The sequence below is a fragment of the Amblyomma maculatum genome, chromosome 6 (assembly GCF_055883805.1).
Source record: "Amblyomma maculatum isolate TAMU_Amacu chromosome 6, ASM5588380v1, whole genome shotgun sequence".
Taxonomy (NCBI): domain Eukaryota; kingdom Metazoa; phylum Arthropoda; class Arachnida; order Ixodida; family Ixodidae; genus Amblyomma; species Amblyomma maculatum.
Genome location: NC_139349.1, coordinates 65130547 through 65148719, shown reverse-complemented (window position 1 = coordinate 65148719; position 18173 = coordinate 65130547). Strand labels below are relative to the sequence as shown.

General features: G+C 46.2%; 1 protein-coding gene across 1 annotated transcript in view; it reads left to right on the top strand.

Moving 5' to 3' along the window:
• LOC146185898 (ATP-binding cassette subfamily G member 4-like) overlaps positions 1–18173 on the top strand; it is a 52191-nt gene that overhangs the window by 4712 nt on the left and 29306 nt on the right. The window contains exon 5 of the mRNA XM_084607942.1: positions 5687–5876. Within this exon, the coding sequence (XP_084464068.1) occupies positions 5687–5876 (190 nt within the window). The remainder of the gene's footprint in view (positions 1–5686; positions 5877–18173) is intronic.

The following is an 18173-nucleotide window of genomic DNA, read 5'->3' as shown; positions in this document are numbered from 1 at the left end:
TTTTTAAGTACGCTAAAGCTTACACAAAAGAACAACAGGAAGGCAGCCAACCACGAGTATGCCTGTGGACTATCAACAAATTGTTTGCTCACGTAAAGAAGCGCTTAAGCCTACACGAAGATCTTTGTAGACAACCTGCAGTACCCAGGTGGCTCTGAATTTGTTAGTTCGTGAACATCCTAAGGTGACTCTCACGCAAATCCGTCTGTTCATAACGTAACGCGTAACGCGCAGCCTAAGGATATTTACGCACTGTGTGATGTCAGTTCAAGTTAAAGTGCCCTTGGAGATAAAATTTCTTTTGTCGTTCACTAAGGAGTCCCTCATAGCCAATAAGAGTTAATTATTACCTAATTATTTAGGAATTATATACTTAAAAACTCGTTACCTCTCATCGACACCACTAGTTAACAAGATAAAAACAACATTAAAATAATGACATTCAAAACAAACCAGGTCTGCATCTCCTACATAAACAGTCGATAATCGCGAGAAAAAGATGGTTTTTAAGCATTCTTACGCATACAATGACAATACCCTTAGAATTCCTGCATATTTTTTTATGTCACAGTGTTCTTAAAAAGTGTGACCGCCAGCAGCTTAGGCCGTTACAAATGCATGAGCCCTTTTTGATTTACTTGACGCCCGCGTTTGGCTTATAACGTACGTTGCTTGGCTAGCCTCTCTCGACGTATCCCAGATAGTTGACGCACGCCCCGGGTAGCTCGGACAGCATGGGGAAGCTCGTTTCGATAAGCGCAAGAAGGTGGCGTGGGTAAGCACTGCAATGTGGGCGACAAACTGCCTGCACAGGTCTCTTTAGGCTGTGAGCTATGACGCTGCAATCGATGCTGCAAACTTCAGCGCAGGTTACTTATGAAAAGCTTGGCTCACTTGGAAAAAGAGAGGACCTAATTTCTTCAATCAAATTCGAGACGGCTTTAAACTCTAAGGCTGGGAATCACTTGGAAAGACCTTGGTTCGGAAATTTAGCTCAATGTGTGATTTTTTAGCTGCTAGCTTGCAAACCGATGAAGTTCTCGTGGCAGTTAGCAGCATACGACAAAGGCCCACACCCCTCGCGTGTTTTAAAATAACCCTGATTATCATTACCAAAATGCCGGGTTGCATCGTTCTGTACGAATGCATTGCAGACTCGTCTATATTGAAGACCCAGACGAATAAATATATGTCCGCTTATTTCCCTGTATATATGTAAAATCAATAATGACTGCAGGACGAAACTTCTCTGTTCACTGCGAAACACATTGCTCTACCGAATAATTTGCACCCGTTTGATCAGGGACATGAAAGAGTGCGTGCGTGAGCTTGCGTGCGGTTAAATAGAGGGAGGCAGCGTTGTCATTTTTTACTTCATGGTCGTTATGTAAAGTCGGCTGGTTACATATAACTAGAGAGTCAGACATGTCTCTCTGCTTTTGATTAACGAGTGGGCGCAGTGTTGCGTTAAGAACACGCATAGCACGTGAAAGCTTATACAGTGGCGTTAATGATGCTGAATGAAAAATTGTTGCTGAATCATCACTGTCATGAGTTACAGATGATCGAAATGTAATCTCTCGTGTCGCAACCGCTGAAAGCACCATTATAAAATTCTTTGTAGAGCTCAAAGTGTGGAAATATTAGGTCAACACTTTAATTATTTCATTTGTGTTTCATTTCTAGTAAATGATTCGTCAACAACAAATTTTTTTCCCTATTCATCAACTAGTTAACGTCTTGAGATGCCAATTTCAGCTTTTAAGGACTGTCAACCCTAGCAGAGGCAAAATTTATTCGCATTAACATAGGCGACGTGCGTTCACAAGTACTAGCTTTTACGGCAGGCTTATTAGTTGCGCATCACTCGTGAGTCTCCCTGCGGTATAAATTTCAAGAAGTGCTCGGATTGGCTTTTTCTACCACAACAATTTTTTTATTTCTTTTTTTTTATCCTCAAGTATTTCTACAAGACACTCCATCCAGCCCTAATCTCCTTCGAGTACATGACACTCGCATTAATCACTGTCATCTCGAGCAAAGGGTGAAGGATTCCGCTCGACTCCGTTTTCATGCTGTATTCTTTTATTTAGGGATATTACCCCGAAGCATTCCCTTCCAGCGAATGTCTATAGCTTATTTGTTACTAGAATTTGTTTTCGTTTTTGTGCGTGTGTTTTCAGGTTTTCTCAGTGGATGCGGCCATTTGAGAGGGAGCTCTCCAACAAAAACGCCAGCATTTCCAGCAGCCAGCATCAACTTCTACCCCTGTCCGAAAGACGAGACCGCTTTAGCACTTGCTGTCGTGTTAGCGGTGCCGTTCAATTAAAGTACCATCTCTCCTCTCATAATCAGAGACTGCGCATCGCTTCTAATCCCCCTACTTATCAATAGTTTTCCCTCTTTGAACGCAAATTTTTCTCCTTAGCGAGGTATTTCAAGCTTGATTGCTTCTTTTTATTTATTTCCGGCACCGTTCAATTCATTTTATCGATATCTAACGATTTAATCGACGAACGCAACAAGAATAAATAATGCCACAAAACAGTTTCACGAAGTGCATCATCAGTTCCGTATTAGTGTTCAAGTGACAAAAAAATACTTTTCAGCACATTTCAAAGCAACCCTGGATCAAAAAGAAAGCAAAAAAAAAATAATAGCAATTCATAGGCAGCAGTCCTCTCTTCAGACTCATTGCCTATCTCTTGTCGCATCGTCTTGTCTGTAATTTCACTCTGCCATGGCATAGTCTTGTTCTAGTTTCAGCATTCAAGTGCAATCCTCGAAAGAAGGTAAATGAAAGACAAGAAGTATTTCATTGCCCCCTCCACATCATTAGAAACAGCTTAACAGTTGCACATATTAGGGACAGTGTATCCATTTAGAAACTTGAGAGAGCTAGCACACTATAGAACCTAACCGTTCAAGACAAATCTACAGTCATGCGAGGAAGAGCAGACATGAAATCTCTGGCACACGCACGCTCCCGGGAGAAACGCATGCATGAACGCGGGGCGAGAAGCAGGGTAAGCCTAACGTGCAAATCTCTGAAAAGCCGGCATGAGCACAGAAGCGTCAGTGGAACATTCAGCGACGGCTGTGTGCCATCATACCTATCTTCGTTATTGAAAACAGTGCTGCGTATATACAAGCATCACTGTTCTAATCACCTAATCACAAGAATCACAATGCGAGTATTTAGTCTCACGCACCGTAAAACTGTTACGTACACAACTGAGCAGCTGGTATCCCACAGCAATTCAATACAAACCCTCGGCGGCCGCTTTTCGATAGGGGCAAAGAGCTAGGCGCCCGTGAGCTGTGCGATGTCAGTGCACGGTAAAGAACCATAGGTGGTCGAAGTTACCGGAGTCCACCACTACGGCGTCTCTCATAACCCTAGTCACTTTGGGACGTTAAATCCCACAAACCAACCAGCCAATCATGCCTATACCTAAATTAGCTAGCACCCGCTTTTTCAACGTTTGCAAACGTACCATGCGCACTTCTGAGCTGAACATACCACAAGCATTTAATTTAAACAAAAAGTGACGAGCGTCTACTTTGCTAACATCTCTTATCTACCTCGTGCATACTATGTCAGTCCTTTATAACTCTAAGGCTTCTTTCTCTGTACAATGGCATTTATAACGTTTTTCGGAGAGCGGGGGGGGGGGGAGGGGGGGGGGGGAGAGGGGGAATAAGGCACACTGTAGCTGTCAAAACAGATTTCTGCCTAGCGGGAACGCTTGTATGAAGAAGATAAAAAGGGGAAAACCAAATGAAAGAGCTTCGGAAAGCGCTGCTAAGGCGTATTTCCACGTGAGGTCGATGGTGGACGAGTTGTATGGCCGCGTTTGCGTGAATGCAGTTTGGAGCGGTCAGCGGATGTGCTGCCGCTGCTGTTTAGACGCCATAGGAGTGGCAACTCGATGCTGGTGCGCTAAACCAAACGATGGCGTATTAATTTATAACCTAGTGCGCGAATATTAATGGTCTGAATAGGATAACAGTAAAATTTCCGTGACCTTCTAGGCTTGGCGAGCTGAGTATCTGACGCAGCTGCTCCAATCGTTAGCGCTGCCTCGGGAATGGGTTGGTGCCTTAAAAAGGGAGACCCTGCTGACTTAAGCACATAATTTATTAACGATAGGGGAATATGTGCTTATTTATCGTAACATTTTCGGAGCACTGGTAGCTGCATCTGCATGATGCAAAGTTGTAAGCTGAAGTATCAGACCCCTCTGATGCCCACATATTCATTCGTTCTTTGTTTTTTGTTTTTTTTTTTTTTATTTGCCCCGGTACTGATACTTTTTCTCATGTTCCTTATGCGCGTGTGCGCCTTAGCGGACACACTCTTCGGGTTCATTCATTTTTAATAGCACAAGACGAAGAATTGTCAAAACAGGCGTTTAGCCTGGACACAAATGTGGCCTGGGATCGGGAAGTGAAGAGAGCGGAAGAAACTTTAAATCTGTAAATCCGAAATAGCGCGAGGGCAGCCCCCTATCGAGATAGTAACCAACAATAGAAGCTCCGCGCATAACGCCTTCGGGTAGCAGTGGCATTAGCAGCATTGCCGCATTTTCTATCTTACAAGATGCGACCATTGCGCAGAGCATGTGGAACGCAGGTTCAGTATATGATGCTACATGTATTATCGCCCGATGTAGTCGATTTGCATCTGCATTCTCGTCTTCGTTCACAGCGAAAGTTATTCTTTGTCGATCGAGGCATGTCTTTTTTTTTCTGCGCTTTTTTAAGCTGTTCTTTTTTTATGTGGCTGCTGGGCTAAGTTCAGAGCCCACAACTTTCCAGGTAACCTCAGTGTTAATCCCTTCCTCCCTTCGGCTCCGCGCGGTCGTGCATTTTCGAGCATGGTTAGTCTCGCGTTTCCGGAAAGCGCTGAAGCTAATTACCGCCGAACTGTTGTTGGAGCTCAAACGTGAATACGATCTCGTATACCGGAGTCGCTCTTTTTTTTTTTTCACCTTCTCCCTTTCACACCCCGAGTCAGGCGCGGTTCGCGTCCTGAATACGAACCAACACTTAGTCGAGGCCTGGCGACGGCGGCGTTTCCTGATGACGCTCACACACACTCGCGCGCGGTTCTGCCGCTACCCTGGACAGTGCGCCGCGTACAGAGCATGTTCGCGGCTTTTGTGGCCGAAAAAAACTGCTGCTTCGGTCGGTCGCACCGTTGCATTAGGCCCCACGGTAGACGTGGACTGCGGAAAACAAATGGGAATAGTGCCCGCGACTGTGGTTCAAGCCAGATCACGCGTAATGAGGTGACTCAAAAAGAATAGCCCAGGTGTTAGGAAGAAGTGAATCTACGACACTTGTTGAACAGTTTTTTTCTTTTTTTTTTTAACGCCTAGCTGACACAGTACACTGAATCTTGTGTTTTTGCTTTTTATGAAAGCAGCAGCAAGTCTTTCAGGCCGTGCAGTTAGTTGGGGTGACGACGATGATAATGCCAGCGAGAGTTAGGCACACTTAGCTTCGCTACATGGATAGAAGGCAATGTACAAAAGGAAAAAACGATAAAAAGCGTGATATTTGGAAGCGACTCTCACTTACAGTGCATTTTAACTTGCAGTGTCTGAAGCTTAGAAACTTTTACTGTTCGAAGTTGAACTAGCCCGCTCCACTCAGGCCCTGCCTGTTCCTTGCCTTACAGCAGAGAGGGATACGGCGGCGAAGTGCTCGTCAACGGCAAGCGGATGGGAGTGGACGCGGTCAGCGAACGCAGCTGCCACATCCCCCAGATAGACCTACATCTCGACTGCTTCTCGGTTAAGGAGACTTTGTGGATCGCCGCAGAGCTCAAGTTTCCCACCTCCACTGAGCGCAAGGATAAGTTTCGAGCGGTAAAACTTTATTCGTCTGTTATATTCATTTAGAGAATAAAAATAATCACACGAAGTAAATGTATCGCTGTCTGTAGACAGCGAGACCCCGTTAGCATGGAAGATATGGAGGAAGGTGCAAAGTAACGAGGAAAAAAAGGTTTGTCGTAGTGGAGGGACTCTGAGGTAATTTCGACTATGAAGTCCTTCAACACGTATAAAGCCCAGAACTCCTCTGCCTTCTACATTTCGATCTCCACCGATTCATTTATACCGCTTCCTCGCAACCAACGGCCAATTATGCGAGGAAGGTATTTTTAAGAAAGGAAAGGCACGTGCATTTGAAAGCATGTCTCAATGCCATGTCACGGCAGCGTGTCCAATCTGCCATTACCATTCGCAGCACTTTGCCGGTAATTTTTTTTTTCTCATCTTTTAAGTGATAGCAGTTCGGCAAATGGTTGTCAGATGTGAACTATTCCTCCTTAGCAGATGCTGGATAAATCTATATCTCTCTTTTTCGCTCGCTCGCTGGCAATGCCGATCACATTTTCACTAACCGAATCCAGTGAGGTATGCTCCCGTGAGGCGCAGGCGTGGCTTTGATGTTTGCGAAAACGTCTTGCGTGAAATAGAGAAATAATAGCGAAATAAAGATGCAATCACGTCGGGAGCTGGAGATAAGGTCCATGATAATCGTACGATCCGGCGTAAACATAAACGAACCTCTCTTGAGATTATAGCGTTTGAGAGGCAATCTTGAACTCCGGCGTCGATTAAAGCACGGAAGAGTATAATTTGTCCGTGTCTGACTGATGGCACATTTCAAGAGCATAGCTTCATGTGTTCTCCCGTGTTTGTTATGCAAAATGTCAGTATTCTGAAAAAGAAAAACTGGCATAAAACCAAGAGCTCCAAATTTAGAAAAAAAAAATAGGTGGCACAGTATCTTATAGAGACACTGGTGTGTTTATATATTGTCGTGACGCTGGGGCTATGGCGACCCGGCCTTCACTTGGTAGCGTGCAGAGACTCCGGGTTGAAGAAGGACTGAATCTTCGAAGTTGGTAAAATATGTACAAGCAGGTTTACTGGCACTTTGAGAAAACGTATTTACAAGAATATTTACATGAAGAAGAAGGGTACATCAGCAAAATGACAAGCGTTAAGAGTTCATAGCGAGAAGCGACTGGATGAGCCGTTTACCCAGGGCCCAGAGCGACATTTCGTGCTCTGCAGCGTCCTTAAAAACCCCCTATGTCCAGCCCCTCTCTGAAGATGCTGACCAACCAAATCCAGGGCACGCCCCTCAGGTATCGGCATCCAATCGAACACATCACTGCACTGATGGTCTGAAGCACTGACTGGTCCGGCATTCATTCGTTGGGCGTGATCACTTGTTGGCGGGAAAAGCTTGGGAACGGCGAGGAGAGGAGGTACATTTCTATTCTTCAGCAAAGAAACCACAGGCTGGTTCTGGGGGTTTTACTTCTCAGAAACCCGAGTGCACGTGGCGCCGCATAGGGCTCCCAACATGGTCCCTTTTCGACAATTGCAAATCTTTCCTGCATTCCCGGGAAATCACTTAATGGCCGTATGAGTCATGCTCTTCTCTTGTCCTGCACGTCAGCGGACATGTCACTCTGTCGTCTCCTTTGGATAGGAGGCATTCATCACTGGAGGATAGCACTTCTCGACTGGAAGGGTGAACAAAAGAAAGCACTTCCTGCTATTTCCCGCAGGGGGACGTTTCTTTGTGTTTTTCCAGACGTTCTCTTGACAGGGCCAATTTGGCATTTGCAGGTTGTCCACAAAGCAAAACATGCTTACAAAACAGGATTCCTGGAAACAGGCTCACTTAGAGCCAATGGACCATCACCACATATTCACAAAACTTTTCCATGCCCACAGGCGAACAATAGAGCGCGCAAATGCGGATGCTTGGTCGTAACAGCCTCCTCCCCCGCCAGAAGAGACTCGGAGGGCAGCAGTCCCAGCTGCTGCATGAAGAGACGACTTAATGGCCTGCACGTGAACGCTTGAAGCTCGCTGTTGCTTGTCGCGTTGTCTTGATTGTTGTAGGCCAAATTGCTCGAGCTGTCTGAAACTCAACCACATGTCGAAGCAAGCACTCGGCTCCCGTCTGAAGAGACCAGGTTAAAAGAAAACTGCCATTGTTGTTCGAGAAAAGCCCACTCTCAAGACGTTCAGGACCCACGTATTCCTCGAAAACCAAACGTGCTGCTTTACATAGTCATCTATATTCAAGCGCACAAAAAAAAAAAAAACCTGATTATCAATTTGGATACATGGTGAGGAACATCTCGGACCGCTTAGAAAGAGCGGCTAAGCGCGTCCGCATTCCCATTTAACTTCCCCTTTTTGTATCTTATTTCAAAATTGTACTGCTGTAAAATCAAGCTCCACCTAAGAAGGCGACTGTTCTTCGATGTCGCAGTTTGCAGCCAAGCCAGGGGACAATGGTCCGTCTCTACGGTGAATTTGGCCCCTCCAAGATAGCACTGCAATTTTTGAATGGCCCATACAATGCAAGCGCACTCTTTCTCTGACGCGCAATAAGCCCTCTCTCTAGAACTCAGTTTTCTGCTCAAGTAGAGCACGGGGTGCTCATTACCGTCGTCATCTCTCTGGCAGAGAACAGCACCTAACCCTCGATCACTGGCATCACACTGGACCGTGAATTCTCGGCCATAGTCTGGAGCTCGCAATACCGGACGGCTAATCAGCACAGCCTTCAGGTTTACGAAGGAGGCTTCCTTTTGTTCGTCCCAGACTACATTTGTCGGTTCTGTCTTGCGGAGAGCGTCGGTCAGAGGGCTAGCCAAAGCTGAATAGTTAGGGATGTAGTGATTGTAGTACCCAGTCAGACCCAGGAATGCTCGAATTTCCGTCTTCGTGCTCGGCCGCGGGTAGTCTGCTACCGCAGAAATCTTAATCTCGCTGGGTTTCCTGAAACCTTGACCTACATTGTGACCCAAGTAGTCCACGGTCGCCCTTGCCAGGCAACATTTCTCGGCCTTTACGGTTAGTCCAGCTTGACGCAAAAGGCTCAGTACAGCTCTTAGATGTACCATATGGTCCGCCCATGAGTCGGAAAAAACCGCAATGTCGTCTAAATAAGGCACCGCGAATGTTTCACACCCCTTTAAAACCCTATCCATGAGTCGGGAAAAACAAAATGGAGCATTTTTGAGCCCGAAACTCATCATTGTTGGCTGGTAGCTGCCCGTCGGAGTGACGAAAGCCGCGTATCTGCTGGCGCGTTCAGTGAGCGGTACTTGCCAGTATCCTCGAGTAAGGTCCAGCGTAGTCACATATGCCGCTCTACTGACCTGTTCTACTCTCTCCTCAATATTCGGAATAGGATACACTTGATCCCTGGTGAGAGAATTTAGCTTTCGGTAGTCTACCACAGGCCTAGGGTCTTTACCTGGAGCTTCTACTAAGATCATAGGCGAAGCATAATCGCTTTCCGAGGGTTTTATTACTCCCAATTCCAGCATGCGAGTTACTTCCCTATCCAGAATTTCTCTTTGCCTTGGAGAAAATCGGTAGCACCTTGATCGCACTGGCACGTCTGAAGTCAGCTCAATATCGTGCTCAGTCAAATCAGTTCTGCCTGGCCTGTCCACGAAGCAGGCCTCAAACTCTGTTATTATCTCGCCCAGATCGGACAGCTGGGATTTCTTTAGTTCTCCTCTCTGCTCCGTCTTTTTGAGAAGCTCCTGAGCGTTGCTTCCTTTTCCGCTGAGGCAAATCAAGTTGTCCCCCATCTCCTCGGGAAGGTTTAACGTTAGATTTACCACGGCTTCCCTCTGCACATAAGGCTTCATAAGATTGCAATGATAAATGCGCACTTCTTTACGCCTACCGGGAATTTTCACTGCGTAGTTAGTGTTAGAAAGCTTTGCAACGACTTCAGCCGGTCCTTCCCACTGTACTTCGAGCTTATTCTGCCTTGAACTTCTCAGCAACATCACCTGGTCCCCGATACAAAACGTCCTTTGACGGGCTGACTTATCATAGTACACCTTGGAACGAGCCTGGGCTGACTTCATGCTGGCCTCAACGAGTTCCTTAGTGTTATGTAAGCGATTCAAGAGGTTCAGAATGAATTCTACTACTGTTGGGTCTTCTCCGCGCCCCTCCCAGGCTTCGCGCACCATTCGCAAAGGTGAGCGCAGTGACCTTCCGTACACCAACTCGGCTGGGCTAAATCCAGTGGATTCGTGCGGCACTGACCGCAAAGCGAAAAGCGCTGCAGGCAGGCAGGTATCCCATTCGCGCTTGTTTTCATAGCACAGTCCCCTCAGGACTCGTTTGAGAACAGAGTGCCATCTTTCTACGCTGTTGCTCTGCGGATGATGGATCGAGCTATGCACTACCTTAATGCCGCATCGCTCGAGAAATGAGGTGGTGAGGACACTCGTGAAAACGCTACCCTGATCACTTTGTACCTCGGAAGGGAATCCAACTCGTGCAAACACTGACAGCAGCGAATCCACTACACTCTCGGACGTCACCTCGCGCAGCGGAACAGCCTCTGGAAACTTTGTGGCTGGGCATAACATAGTGAGGATATAACGGTACCCTGACTCGGTCACAGGAAGTGGCCCAACTATATCTATTACTAACCGGTGAAACGGCTCGGTAATGATTGGTACTAACACCATCGGAGCTTTCCACTTATCTTGCGCCTTTCCAACCCGCTGGCACGTGTCGCATGACCGTACAAAATTTTCCGTGTCCTTAAAACATCCAGGCCAATAGTATTCTTGCAACAGCCTCTGCTTTGTTTTCTTTATTCCAAGGTGACATGACCACGAGCTGCCATGGGAAAGTCGCAGTAAGTCTCCGCGGTACTTTTGGGGAACGACTAATTGGTCCCGCTCTACTCCGCGCTTATCCTTGAATAAGCGATACAGCACTCCCTTTCTCATCTCGAAAGAAATATTGTTTGCTGTCTTAGTGGCGCGGTGGCGCTCCCTTATCTCCTGTATATTGGGATCATTGGCTTGCTCTATAGCTAAGTCCTCTCGGGTTCCACTTAAAAGTCTCGTGAGATTACTAGACACTGGCGGCAAGAGGTTACTCTCAAGAACGTCCTCATTCCGCGTCTCATCAAGCTCACTTTCAAGTTGACTTATCTGAGATGCCTCGCTCTCAAAGTTTTCTGACCTGCTATCTTCCGCATTTACCATTGTTTTAACTGCCGTTTCCTCCGCTGTGGATTTTTCTGGAATGAGCAGTGTAGCTAGTTCTCGCGCCTTTGAACGTGTTAAGGCTTGCACAACTCTGTCTCCGAAAAGGATGCCCCTCTTTCGCAGCAGCATGTCCGATTTGTTGGAGAACAAATACGGATAGCACTTAGGAAGCTTTCCTGAAACGGCAGCCTCGGTTGTTAATTCGCCGAAAGGGCCCTCGATGACCACGTTCGCGATCGGCAAGCACACACTCTGTTCCTCAACTACCTGTCGGATCCATGCACACTGTCCTGTATAGTCGGAAGGCGATACATACGCCGGATGGACAACATCCATCGTTGCGGCCGAATCGCGCAGTACCTTGCAAGGCTTCCCGTTGACTACTAGGTCATGCAGGTAGGGTTCTAAAAGCTGCATATTTTCATCGCAGTCCCTGACATACGAGAAAGCAATCTTTTCTTTCCGGCAGTTGACGGCAATGTGACCCTGCTCATTACACCTAAAGCATGTGAGCGGCTTCCTAGCCTCAAGCTTATTCTTTGTGTTCTGCACGTTGGTCACTTCCCCACTTTTCTCACTGCCGTCCTTTCTAGGGAATTTGCCTGAAGAAACCTTCATTTCTTCGTTTCCAACTCTAGCAAAGTGCCTTTCCTGACGGTTTTTCATACTGAACTTGGGATTGCGGGGCCTATCCACTGCTGGGTTGCTGAATTGTCGGCGCGAAGCATACTCCTCAATAAGTTCGGCAGCTTCAGTTGCCGACTTAATTTCGCCTCGGTCCTGTAACCAATTTCTTTCTTTTTCTGGGAGGCAGTTATAAAACTGCTCCAAAAGAATTTGCTCGACTACAGCGTCCCTATCACTGTAGGAATCTGTGCTCTTTAGCCACTCGCCCAAATTAACTCTTAAATTGTACAGGAATTCAGGGTAACTCTCGTCCCTGGACTTAGTAGCTTTCCGAAAACGTTGTCTGAACGCCTCGGCGCTAAGCCTATACTTTCTCAGAAGGCAAGCTTTGACCTTCTCGTAGTTGTCCGCGTCCTCCTTGCTTAGCCGCGCGACAACCTCCGCTGCCTCGCAGGGCAGAACCGTCAATAATCTCTGAGACCAAGTGTCTCGCTGGAAGGACAGTTTTTCGCAGGTTCGCTCAAAGTTAGCCAGATACAGACCGATATCCCCTGATATCACATATGGCTGCATGTACTTTGACATCTTGAAATCTGCCTCCTTGTTGAGAAGAGGTACCGCTAGCTGGGGACAATTGCCCGACCTCTTGCTCAACTCTAGTTCTAATTTCCGGAGCTCAATTTCTTGGTCCAGCTTTTTTGCTTCTCTTTCACGCTTCTTTTCCTCTTTTTCCCACTCACGTTCGCGCTCCCTTTCCTCTTTTTCCCTCTCAAGTTCACGCTCACGCCTCTTTTCCTCTTTTTCCCGCTCTTTCTGCTCTTTTTCCCGCTCCTTCTGCTGTCTGAGCTGTTCCTTTTTTTGACCGATGAGGTTCCATGCTTCACTGAGCTCCTCATCATCGGCTCCCAAATCTGTGATTGCCTTTATAATCAAAGGTTTTCGTGCTAACCACTTGTATCAATTCCCAATTCCTCACACAATTGCAACAGTTCCGGTTTCTGCAGCTTTTGTAGGTCCATGATCGCTCCGAGTGTCGGCTACTTCCAAAACAACAGTGCAAACTACCAAACCTAAAGGCGTTTCCACACTCTCTTTACCAGTTCTAAAATCTAACCCTGTTCTAGAACCTGGTCCACATCAGAAGAAAAGCCAAGCACTCACCCACACATGCGATCGATGTTCCGAGCTGCCCTCTTGTTGGCCGATTGTTGCTCCTGCTTGTTGCTTGAGATGCCACCTCCGATCACAAGGTGTTGTGGCTTGTAGCTTCAGATCCACCTCCAATCACCAGATGTGATGGCTTGTAGATTCAGATCCCACCGCTGGTCACCAGTTGTCGTGACGCTGGGGCTATGGCGACCCGGCCTTCACTTGGTAGCGTGCAGAGACTCCGGGTTGAAGAAGGACTGAATCTTCGAAGTTGGTAAAATATGTACAAGCAGGTTTACTGGCACTTTGAGAAAACGTATTTACAAGAATATTTACATGAAGAAGAAGGGTACATCAGCAAAATGACAAGCGTTAAGAGTTCATAGCGAGAAGCGACTGGATGAGCCGTTTACCCAGGGCCCAGAGCGACATTTCGTGCTCTGCAGCGTCCTTAAAAACCCCCTATGTCCAGCCCCTCTCTGAAGATGCTGACCAACCAAATCCAGGGCACGCCCCTCAGGTATCGGCATCCAATCGAACACATCACTGCACTGATGGTCTGAAGCACTGACTGGTCCGGCATTCATTCGTTGGGCGTGATCACTTGTTGGCGGGAAAAGCTTGGGAACGGCGAGGAGAGGAGGTACATTTCTATTCTTCAGCAAAGAAACCACAGGCTGGTTCTGGGGGTTTTACTTCTCAGAAACCCGAGTGCACGTGGCGCCGCATAGGGCTCCCAACATGGTCCCTTTTCGACAATTGCAAATCTTTCCTGCATTCCCGGGAAATCACTTAATGGCCGTATGAGTCATGCTCTTCTCTTGTCCTGCACGTCAGCGGACATGTCACTCTGTCGTCTCCTTTGGATAGGAGGCATTCATCACTGGAGGATAGCACTTCTCGACTGGAAGGGTGAACAAAAGAAAGCACTTCCTGCTATTTCCCGCAGGGGGACGTTTCTTTGTGTTTTTCCAGACGTTCTCTTGACAGGGCCAATTTGGCATTTGCAGGTTGTCCACAAAGCAAAACATGCTTACAAAACAGGATTCCTGGAAACAGGCTCACTTAGAGCCAATGGACCATCACCACATATTCACAAAACTTTTCCATGCCCACAGGCGAACAATAGAGCGCGCAAATGCGGATGCTTGGTCGTAACAATATGTATTAGAATTTGCAGTATGAAAAAGTGATGACGAGGAGAGGAAAAACAATACAAATAAACAAAACGCCCGCCATGTCGTGTTGATTTCTTTCCTTGTTAGTGTCTTTTTCGTGCTGCGGATTTTTGTAATCTAGTTTGATAGCCTGTAACATGCAAATGGTCTCTAATACATTTGTTTTTCTTCCCAGCTGATTTTATCTACTTAGAGAACACTCTTATTTTAAATTTACGAGTGTTGGCATTAAGAATCTCTCTTGTGTACAGCACTGAGTCAAATATTTCGAGATTGCACGTCAGCCGCGCTTTAACTTAAAATATCTGTGATGGTTAACACCCCTGAATGCATTCAAACTCTCATAAACATATGTAATGAACATATCCTACCACACCGTTGAAATTATTATAAAATTCTACAAGTAGGACTGACTCAAGTCGCAAAATAGACCTTAACGAGACGGTATAAGTCCGAGACGTTAACGAGTCCGATTAGGAACAATTTTTGAAGAAAAAAAAATTTTACTCAGCAAATTCTTTTACAACGTATACGGCTTTCTTTAGCATAACCTTTAAAGTAATGCATAATCCGCTCTGTTTGAAATACAGTGCGTTCAACTGTCATGTTCACAATTGGTTGAAAAGGCACTGAGTGTCGTAATGCATAGGCCCAAACGGTTACGAAGATTGAGAGGCTGAGGATTCTGAAATTTTATTTCCTGCTTCTCCGCTCTAGCTTTAAACATCTGTTCTCTGCGCAATCAATGGCCGCTTAGCAAGTGCCCATATGCATTACAAATAAATATCGGCCCTCCTATTCGGAAGAATTTAGAAATTCGTCGCGTGTTCGCCATCATCTCCGTTCCAAATTCCTCCCATGGTGGGTGTAAGTTAGCGGGAGAAAGTTTTGTTCCGAATTATTACGTATAACTCCTTGCCTTGTTGCATGCCTCCTTGCCTTGTTGCATGCCTCCTTGCCTTGATGTCCCACGTGGTTATAAAGCTTAGGTGCAACGCCGAGAAGCGCGTCTCTCTGTGGGAGCAGCTTACTGTTAACTTATTGAAGGCACAATACCACAAAAGACTGGGAGAAGGTTGAAAGCACGAACTCTTGGAGGAGTTGGTTCTGCATGATGGATAAGAAGCACCACAGCGTCACACCACATGACCTAAGAATAGAAGGTTAAACTCGCAAAACATTTAGTAACAGATCATCATCATCATCATCATCAGCCTGATTATACCCACTGCAGGGCGAAGGCCTCTCCCATATTTCTCCACTTAACCCTGTTCTGTGCTAGCTGCATCCACTTGACCCCTGCGAACTTCTTAATCTCATCCGCCCACCTAACTTTCTGCCGCCCCCTGCTACGCTTTCCTTCCCTTGGAATCCAGTTTGTTACCCTCAGCGACCATCGGTTATCCTCTCTTCGCACTACAGGCCCTGCCCATGTCCATTTCTTCTTCTTATTTTCCACTAGAATGTCGGTAACCTGAGTTATTTCTCTACCCACTCTGCACGCTTCCTGTCTCTTAATGTTACCCCTACCATTTCTCGTTCCATGGCCCTCTGGGTTGTCCTCAACTTAAGCAGAACTCTCTTGGTTAGCCTCCACGTTTCAGCCCCATAGGTGAGTACAGGAAAGATGCAACTGTTATATACTTTCCTCTTTAGCGATACCGGTAAGCTGCTAGTCATAATCTGTGAGTGCTTGCCAAATGCGCTCCATCCCAATCTTATTCTTCTTGTTATTTCTTTTTCATGGTCCGGATCTGCGGTTACTACCTGTCCTAAGTAGATATATTCGCCTACTACTTCCAGTACTTCGCTACCTAATGTAAACTGCTGTTCCTTTCCGAGGCTGTTGAACATTACCTTAGTCTTCTGCATATTGATTTTCAAGCCTACATTTCTACTTTTCCTGTCTAGGTCATCAATCATTATTTGCAGTGCATCCCCCGAGTTGCTTAGCAAGGCAATGTCATCAGCAAATCGCAGATTACTGAGGTATTCTCCATCTACCCTTATCCCTAACTGCTCCCATTCCAAGTCTCTGAATACTTCCTCTAAACAAGCTGTGAATAGTACTGGGGAGATTGTGTCTCCTTGCCTAACACCTTTCTTTATGGGAATTTTGTTACTTTCTTTATGCAGAACTATGGTTGCTGTGCAGCCACTATATATATCTTCCAGCACTTTCACGTACGGCTCGTCTACCCCCTGATTTCGCAACGCCTGCATCACCGCCGAGGTTTCCACTGAGTCAAATGCTTTTTCGTAATCAATGAATGCTATGTATAAGGGCTGGTTATATTCCGAGCATTTTTCTATCACCTGATTGATGGTATGGATATGATCGATAGTAGAGTACCGTTTCCGAAACCCTGCCTGATCCTTTGCTTGATTGCAGTCTAAGGTTGTCCTGATTCTATTAGCGATTACCTTAGTAAATACCTTATACGTAACAGACGGTAAGCTGATTGGTCTGTAATTTTTAAGGTCCTTAGAGTCCCCTTTCTTGTGAATGAGGATAATGTTTGCATTCTTCCATGGTTCCGGTACCGTCGATGACACCAGGCACTGCGTATACAGGGTGGCCAGTTTTTCTAGCACGATATTCCCCCCCCCCGTCCTTCAGCAAATCTGTAGTTCATCTGATCCTCTCCAGCTGATTTTCCCCTTTTCATACTTTCTAGTGCTTTCTTGACCTCGTCCTTTGTTACTGGTGGAACGTCCGACTGCTTTTCCCTACCGCCAATCTCATTACAGTCCTGACTACTTTGGCTACTGAAGAGATCTGTATAGAACTCCTCGGCTACTTTGACTATCTTGTCCATATTAGTGATGACGTTGCCCGCCTTGTCCCTTATCGCACACATCTGGTTTTTGCCTATGCCCAATTTCTTCTTTACCGCTTTAAGGCTTCCCCCGTTCTTTACAGCATGCTCAATTTTCTCCATGTTATAATTCCTTATATCGGCCACCTTGCGCTTATTGATTAGCTTTGATATCTCGGCCAATTCGATCTGGTCTGTTGAATTGGAAGCTTTCATACTCTGGCGTTTCTTAATCAAATCTTTCGTCTCCTTAGACAGCTTACCGGTATCCTCTCTAACTATCCTACCGCCTACTTCTACCGCGCACTCAGTAATGATATATCTGAAATTATTGTTCCTTGCCTCTAGGGTAATGTCGCCATCCTCAGTTAGAGCTGAATACCTATTCTGTAGCGACATCCTGAACTCTTCTGCCCTTCCCCTCACCGCTAATATGTTGATGGGTTTCTTTCTACTAATCTGTTGCGTTCCTTCTTCAGATTTAGGCTAATTCGGGACCTCACCATCCTGTGGTCACTGCATCGCACTTTCCCGATTACCTCTACATCTTGCACAATGGCGGGGGTTGAACACATTATGAAGTCGATTTCATTTTTAGTCTCTCCGTTAGGACTTTTCCATGTCCATTTCCGGTTCTTCCGTTTGCTGAAGAAGGTATTCATGATTCGTAAGTTATTGCGCTCTGCAAACTCAACTAGTAACTCCCCCCTGCTATTCCTAGAACCAATGCCATAGTCACCTACTGCCTTGTCTCCTGCCTGTTTTTTCCCTACCTTGGCATTGAAGTCACCCATTAGTACAGTATACTGCGTCTTTACTTTTCGCATTGCCGATTCTACATCTTCATAGAAGCTTTCAACTGCCTGGTCATCATGACTACATGTAGGTGCATAGGCCTGTACAACCTTCAGTTTATGCCGCTTATTAAGCCTAATTACGATGCCTGCAACCCTCTCATTAATACTATAGAATTCATCTATATTACCCGCTATATACTTATTGACAAGGAAACCTACTCCTAGTTGTCGCCTCTGTGGTAAGCCTCGATAACACAGTACATGCCCATCCTTCAGTACAGTATATGCCTCATTCGGCCTCCTAACCTCACTAAGCCCTATGACATCCCATTTCATGCCCTCTAGTTCCTGTAACAGCACTGCTAAGCTAGCTTCACTAGCTAGGGTTCTAGCATTAAACGTTGCCAGGGTCAGTTTCCAATGGCGGCCTGTCCAGCGGAGCCAGGCTTTCTTAGCACCCCCTGCTGCGTCACAGGTCTGAACGCCGCCGTGGTCAGTTGATCCGCAGCCGCTGGTGACTAAG